We start from the raw sequence: 7,506 nt of genomic DNA, 5'->3' as shown, positions 1-7,506 counted from the left end.
TTGTGGAGTATAAAAGCGTGTTGATTTGTGTAACGAACGAGGCTCGCCTCGCGAACGTCCCAAGCTCAATATTTTATTTACCTCTATTTATACGTTTCTTAATTGTCATCTACTTTCGAGTGTCTAAGAGAGTTTAACCCTTAAACGATAAGTCCTGTTGTAAATAACGTCCACGCTGTTGCGCCCTGATACGCGTGAACGAAGAAAAATTTACGTAATTTACGTAAGTTCGTGCCGGAAGCGAAGAAGATTTCAATGAAAATCCAAAGAAATTCTATAGCGATGACACAATGGTCTAACTGAAAAGTTATCGAGTGAGAAGACGCTTGCGTTTTTTGTTTTTATCAAATTTAAAGATTCGTTGAAAATATTCATCTAAATTGTAAAATTCGATGCGAACTTATGCGACGACTTAATACATCGGTGAACTCGAAACGACGTTAATCTTCGGCTCGATACCTATCCCAGATGCAGACAATACACACACAGACACACACGTTTACGTACACACCATATATACTTATGAAAATGAAATTAGAAAAGCATAACATTCCTTACGAAATCTGGCTATTACGTGAACTGTTGCGACGGACTTTCGCGCCGATTATCGCAAGGACTCGTCTCTCCCGACAAGCGGTAGTACCGCAGTGCGGTAAAAATTAAGAGAATCGCGTTAACGAACGTCAACGATCGTTTCACCGAACAACGACAACGATACTAGACTTGTAATTCGAATCGTGACTGTATCGACGAACATCTTTGTACAAATGTAATACGATCGTTCGTTGAGAATTATAGTAAAAGGAGAGAGAACGTCGTACCATTCACGGATTCAGGGTTAAATCACTCACTCGACTATTTTCTCTTTCTTTTTTTGTTTTGGTTTACGAGAAGAAAGTGAAACGACGAAACGGGACATTAACGACAAGGGGCAGTCTCTCCCTCGTGAACATATGCGAAGCTGTGCCCGGAAGCCAGCAGAGTACAGGCAAACTTTCTACCTTATCGATCCTCTCGAGACAACCCCTTCTCTTTCGTGAACGGTGGTGCAGAGATGCTCATTCCGTGGATACGGGTAGAGAGGAGAAATAACTGCCCTCCTAGAAATACGATCGTTCTTCTTAGGGATTTATCGTTGAGCCTCTCGTCCTAAGATTGTAATTTATTTAGCGTGTGTCCGGCATACGATAAAATCCTCTTGTAAATATGTAACTCCTTTTTTTTCTTTTGTAACGTGACAAATAAATATTAAGTTACTCGCAACGTATTGGGTGTGTTGTATAATGAAGCATAATTGAAATATACAGCAAGGGAGCAGCCGGGAGATACTCTTGAATAACCAAAGATTGAACTGAATATAGAGGAACATGATATTAGAATGACAAAAACTTATTCAGACATGGAATTAAAAATTAGATATTATTTATGCAATTTAGTTGAAAATATTATCTACCTATCTTACATATAATAGTATAACAAAGTATATTAATAATAGTAATAGCAACAGCGATAATAATATTTACAACTTTAACTAATGTATACCTTAAATTCTTTATTACAATCACTCTTTTACAATAGCATGTAATCAACTTCTCATATATTAATTCTAGAAGTGTACAACTTTCAGCAGTTATGGAACCTAAGCTGCTGCTTGTGCAGCCTTCTGTTTCCTGAGTTCTCTGTTAAGAAGTCTACGTTCTCTTTCGTATTCTTTCATTCTTAAAGTAAGGCTGTAACATATATACATTGGAAAGTGTTTAAAGCAAAAATTAAGTTTTAATAATTTCAAAATGTTTTCAAATAAAACTTACTCGTCGTATTGACACTTGTCATAATTGTGTAATTCTTTTGTACATCGCTGTGGAACAGGCCATTCTTTTCTCTGACAAGCAAAAAGATCTATTAACAAATGAGCACAATAATCTCTCTTGTTTTTTGGAATTTTTGCAGCTATCAATACTTCTTCAGACACAGGAAGAGCTGTAAAATAAAATTTATAGTTACATATAAGATGTGTTAATTTATAAATCGTTTTAAATTCTGTATGTCCTTTCTAAGCAAAAAAGAAAAGAAAATTATTACAACACCTAGCTGAGACCAGCTTGGTTCGCAAGGTTATGTCATTGATGGAGTATATATAATATGAACACAATGAAAGGAATAACAAAATTAATGGCAATATAAAAATGTGCCTTAATCAAATAGATCGTTCGTGTAATGGCAAGAAAATAAGTACAGAATGCTAACAAATACATATAGAATATAAGTAACGCAGTATCTAAAGTGTACTTGTTAAAGGTTATGCATAAAATACTTGCTCCTTTTTTCACGTTCACCGGAAAATCCAAAGTGAGAATCAAATTTCGGTACTCCATCAACATCTGGAAATGGACCAGGATAAGTAAGCTGTTGCAGCATATTACCCATTTTATTATTGTATTATAGAACTACAGCAGAAATAATAACAGAGCCGAAAGGCAAAAGTATTCCCTGCAAACGATACTGCCATCTGGTGACAATTCACTTACGTAACTTAATACAAAAAGCATATACATGCATACTTGCATGCATGTGAACATTAAACCACAGACGAGGTACACGATAGGCCTAACACCTAACGTATTTTTGTGTCCAACGTTCTGAAATACCGATCGTGTAAAAAATTAGAGGTTTCGTTTTGCCCACCATGATAAAAAGCCATAAGTTTAGGAATTACGTACAATCCAACCATCCAAGATTATTAAATTGCACGAAAAAATATTTACATATACTGGATTGCATGGGTAACATTTTACTACCTCTCGAAAGTAATAGAACACACACATCGAATAAATCACCCCCTAATGAAAAATTATGTTCTCATATTTTTCATTACAGTATAATGAGAATTCTTTGAATTTTTCGTTTTCAATAATATTTATTGTAAATTAGAATGTAATTGCTCGTATAAAAGCAGATTAAAATTGATGTATGTATGTATATAATAAATTTTTAATTGCTTTAATATTACCAATATACTAGAGAAACGTGTAAGATAAGGAAAGAAAGAGGGATAAACAAGGATAGCACGAGAGAAATGAGTTAGATAAGGAAACGAACAGTGGTAAATAAGAATACCAATAGTTGTGTGCTAGCAAGGAAAGGAAAAGGGTTACACAAAGCAGAAAAATTTCAAAGAGAAACTAGCTCCATCTCGTGTTTGGTGATCGGAACTACCACTTTTTAATAGGAACACAGAATATAAACAGAGGTATTAGACAAGGAACGCACTAGTGTGCGACAAGGATAGAGAGAGAACGTTTCCTATTGGTCCGCTGACCGCCATGCTTCACCTCCCACACCCTGTGTCAAGTCGGTCAGGGAAAAATCATTAATAACTCATTAATCAGGATAATTTTGTGAACTTTTAGGATTGAAAAATGTAGTGTGGGCCTTTAGCTACTTTCACATATAGTTTTTAATGCAATAGACCCTTTCAATAATTAGTTATTAATAATTTTAGTACGTGATGTCGGAAACGATACCGCATACCGTCAAGAATCTTTACGGTTTTTCAATAATTTCATAGCTTTCTACTAAATTCCCATACAGCTAACTATATGTACCCGAAAGGCAACACCTTTAGCTACATTCTCCTATAATTTTTATTAACATATTCGGCTTAGTTCAAGAGCAATTAAACATTAAAGGAGAGAGTCCCTATTCATCTTACCCGAATATAGTCGAATGTTACAAACAATTGTTAATATCTAATAAACCACATCACTTACGACTACAAAAATTATTGGAGAATATAAATAAAATTCTATTCTACATTCTTCATGCTCAAAAGTGCATAAATAATCATGCATTTCTAGTGAAATAACGAAAATGTGTTACAATTGAATGCGACGGATGTAATACTCTCCCAAAGAATGTTAAATAACTATCAAACCACAAGAGATATGTTAATAAAAATTATATGAGAATCTAGCTAAAGGAGTAATCTTTCATACTCATATAGTTAGTTGCATGAGAATTTAGTAAAAAGCTATGAAATTATTGAAAAACCGTAAAGGTAGTAACTCGTATTACACCTGTCACATTCAATCGTAACACATTTTCGTTATTTCAAGAGAAATGCGTGATTCATTATGCACTCCAGAATGGACTATTACTGTAATCTTATTCAATGCTAAATTGGTAACGTTTGGAGCGGCAACGAAACCCCGGACAAAAAGTCCCATAAGATATTAAACAGTCGATACCCTTTTTAATATACCAAGTACAGTAAATTCTCTACAAGAGTCAGTAAATTTGGATTCGACAAGTGACAGTATAGATGGTCCTACGCCTAGGTCTGCGTCATTGCTGCGCCCATGTCATCTCGCTCGCAGTCAGTCAAGAGTGTAACGATACACCAGTCGGTTTACTTTACGAGATTATACAGCTCGACAAATCGTAATAGAAAAATATAATTTTACTTTTTTTCATCTGGAATTTTTTTTAACATGTTGGTGAAATTTTTCTGATGAAAATGGTATCAAACACGATATAATTTGAACAACATTTACTTATTAACACGTTCACTGTCACGCCAGATTTACAGGTTGCTGTCAGGCGGCCACAAGAAAATACATTTTAAGCATAGGATTATAGTATTATGCTTTATAATTTTTTTTTTCAATTGAAAATAATGTCTAGCTAGCTATGACGTTCAAAATTTTTAGTTGACAACATTTATTTTATTTTAATTATTCTAAACATTTGAGGCACTCCAGTCACCGATGACCACCATGGCCATATCGAGGAAACAATCTAACGTTAAAACTTATTGAGTGATTCATTTAATATCATAATATATCGCTTTGGATGAATTACAAAAACAAATTGCTACAAAATTACATTAAATACCTGTACACATTATCCGTCGAATGTAGAGGGAGAGCCACCGTTTGGTTGCCAATTGTTTATCACATAGAGTCGGCCTACCTCCAAGTAAAAAAAAAAAAATGTAGGGTCGATTCCACAAGTGTCAGTAAAATGTAGGGTCGATTCGACAAGTGTCAGTAAAATGTAGGGTCGATAGCAGCAGAAAAGCTGCTAAACAATTAGAATTAAATGTAACGATAGAAATTATTGCAATAATGCGTAATGCAATTGAAAAATTGAAAGAATCAAAAGAAAAAACGCGAATTCGTATCTTTTTCGATTCTAGAATATAAGAAAATTTGAATAAAATACGCGACGAGAATTGGGGAGAAGCATAAGTTAAACGCGTAAAAATATTCAATAATAAACGAACTAGGGATGAAGCTATTATTTCAATACGCGATGCACTGACTCTAGTATTTACTAAAATTCAAAAATTCTCGCATAAATTCCGAAAATAGATTATTAATTACGGTAAACTACTGAGACGGTTTAATTAAGGGTGGGCATGGTGCTGCTTTAGTTTGAAATGATTTATAAACACATAATTAACAGAGGAAAAACCGTGAAACGGCAAAACGTCTACATTCTAATTGTTATAACATGTAAACAGAACTTTAAATTTAGTGTAAACAGAAAAAATATATAATACAATTTATTTCACGGTATTGCAACAAATAAACGTTGAATCAATATTTAATTCGTATAAAAACAATTATTTAACGTAATAATTTTACCTTCACTATGGCTATTTTTAATCTACGACCACAGGTCAACCTGATTTCTAATCCTTACGAACTTTAAATTCAGTCTAAACTGAGAAAATATATAATACAATTTATTTCACGGTATTGCAACAAACAAACGTTGAATAGATTCTTAATTCGTATAGAAACATTTATTTAAAATAATAATTTCACCTTCACTATGGCTATTTTAAATTTACGACCAAGGGTCAACCTGATTTTTAATCCTCCGAACTTGATTTCACAACGAGAAAGTAATAAGATCGTTGAAACGTACTTATTTGTCAAAGAAACTTGCAAAAATGTATAAATAATAATATGTAATGTTTTAACAAATTTTTGGAAGTATAAATTAATAATAAAATTGTGAAAATTAATAAATTATACGTTATTATAACATTAATAGAATTATGACTAAACCGAAGTTCGAAGTCGAGTATTTAAAGTCTGATATTACGTGCCTAGCGAGTGCCGGTAATTGTTAAAATTTGTTTAATAATTAGTAATAGAAATTCTAATTGATTCTAATGTATACAAGTGTTACAAGAAGGCTGAGTGTGTACAGGGTGGACATAGACTAGCTAGTAGCCCCCGACCACTCTATTCACATCTCAGAACCTTCAGGTCAAAATACGCCGCGAAGTGTCTAGGGCCCAGTATAAAGGGTAAATGATTTCGCGGGACATCGGCGGGTCCTTATATACCTGCGGTACCCTCTCCCCAAAGTCATTAGCAAAATCGTCGGTTAGGTCAGGCGGGAAATTTTCGCGGGAGATTTTCGCGGGAGATTTCCGATATCGTAACACGGTATAATTTATCAATTTTCACAATTTTATTAAAAATTTATACTTCCGACAATTTGTTATAACATTGCATATAACAATTTATACGTTTTTACAATATTCTTCAATGGAAACATAGGTTTTAGCGTTCTCGTTACTTACTCGTGGTTAAATTAATTTCGTAGGGATTAAAAATCAGGTTGACCTGTGGTCGTAGATTAAAAATAACCATAGTACAGCTAAATTTATCGTGTTAAATAATTCTTCTTACACGAATGAAAAATGTATTCAACGTTTGCTTGTTACAATACCATGAAATAAATTATTTGTGCAGTTCTGTGCATTTTCTGTGCAGTTCAACCTAATTTACTTAAATTTACATTGCGAGACAGTATACTGTAACAAGTAGTAACAAGCAAACGTTGAATAAATTCCTAATTCGTATTAAAAAAATTATTTAACACAATAATTTCAGCTTTATTATGATTATTCTTGATAAATGACCACAGGTCAACTTGATTTTTAATCGTTATAATCTTTAAATTCAGTGTGAATAGAGAAAATGTGTAATATAATTCATTTCACGATATTATAACAAACAAACGTTGAATACATTTTTGATTCGTAGGAAAAGAATTATTTAACACGATAATTTTAGCTGTACTATCACTATTTTTAATCTACGACCACAGGTCAACCTGATTTTTAATCCCTACGAAATTAATTTAACCACGAGTAAGTAACGAGAACGCTAAAACCTATGTTTCCATTGAAGAATATTGTAAAAACGTATAAATTGTTATATGCAATGTTATAACAAATTGTCGGAAGTATAAATTTATAACAAAATTGTGAAAATTGATAAATTATACCGTGTTACGATATCGGAAATCTCCCGCGAAAATCTCCCGCGAAAATTTCCCGCCTGACCTAACGGACGATTTTGCTAATGACTTTGGGGAGAGGGTACCGCAGGTATATAAGGACCCTCCGATGTCCCGCGAACTTATTCACCCTTTATACTGGGCCCTAGACACTTCGCGGCGTATTTTGACCTGAAGGTTCTG

General features: G+C 33.5%; 1 protein-coding gene across 1 annotated transcript; it reads right to left on the bottom strand.

Moving 5' to 3' along the window:
* Positions 1-1,612: 1,612 nt before the first annotated feature.
* On the bottom strand, positions 1,613-2,485 carry LOC108579388 (NADH dehydrogenase [ubiquinone] 1 beta subcomplex subunit 7). The gene is made up of 3 exons (XM_017942915.1): positions 2,319-2,485; positions 1,812-1,980; positions 1,613-1,730 (listed from the first exon to the last, which is right to left on the bottom strand). Exons 1-3 carry the CDS (start codon positions 2,425-2,427, stop codon positions 1,640-1,642), a joined length of 369 nt encoding a protein of 122 aa, XP_017798404.1. The 5' UTR covers positions 2,428-2,485; the 3' UTR covers positions 1,613-1,639.
* Between the last annotated feature and the right edge of the window lie 5,021 nt (positions 2,486-7,506).

The sequence above is a fragment of the Habropoda laboriosa genome, unplaced genomic scaffold (assembly GCF_001263275.1).
Source record: "Habropoda laboriosa isolate 0110345459 unplaced genomic scaffold, ASM126327v1 scaffold76, whole genome shotgun sequence".
In the NCBI taxonomy this organism is placed as follows: domain Eukaryota; kingdom Metazoa; phylum Arthropoda; class Insecta; order Hymenoptera; family Apidae; genus Habropoda; species Habropoda laboriosa.
The sequence above is the reverse complement of the archived record's forward strand: the minus strand, read 5'-3'. Positions and strand labels throughout refer to the sequence as shown.

What these genes read in the sequence shown, in the direction of transcription:
- LOC108579388 (XM_017942915.1), bottom strand. Translation starts at nt 2,427, where the DNA reads ATGGGTAATATGCTGCAACAGCTTACTTATCCTGGTCCATTTCCAGAT. An exon ending in CGGTGAACGTGAAAAAAGGA is followed by an intron (nt 1,981 to 2,318) that starts GCAAGTATTTTA and finishes TTTATTTTACAG; the next exon opens with CTCTTCCTGTGTCTGAAGAA. An exon ending in GACAAGTGTCAATACGACGA is followed by an intron (nt 1,731 to 1,811) that starts GTAAGTTTTATT and finishes TATATGTTACAG; the next exon opens with CCTTACTTTAAGAATGAAAG.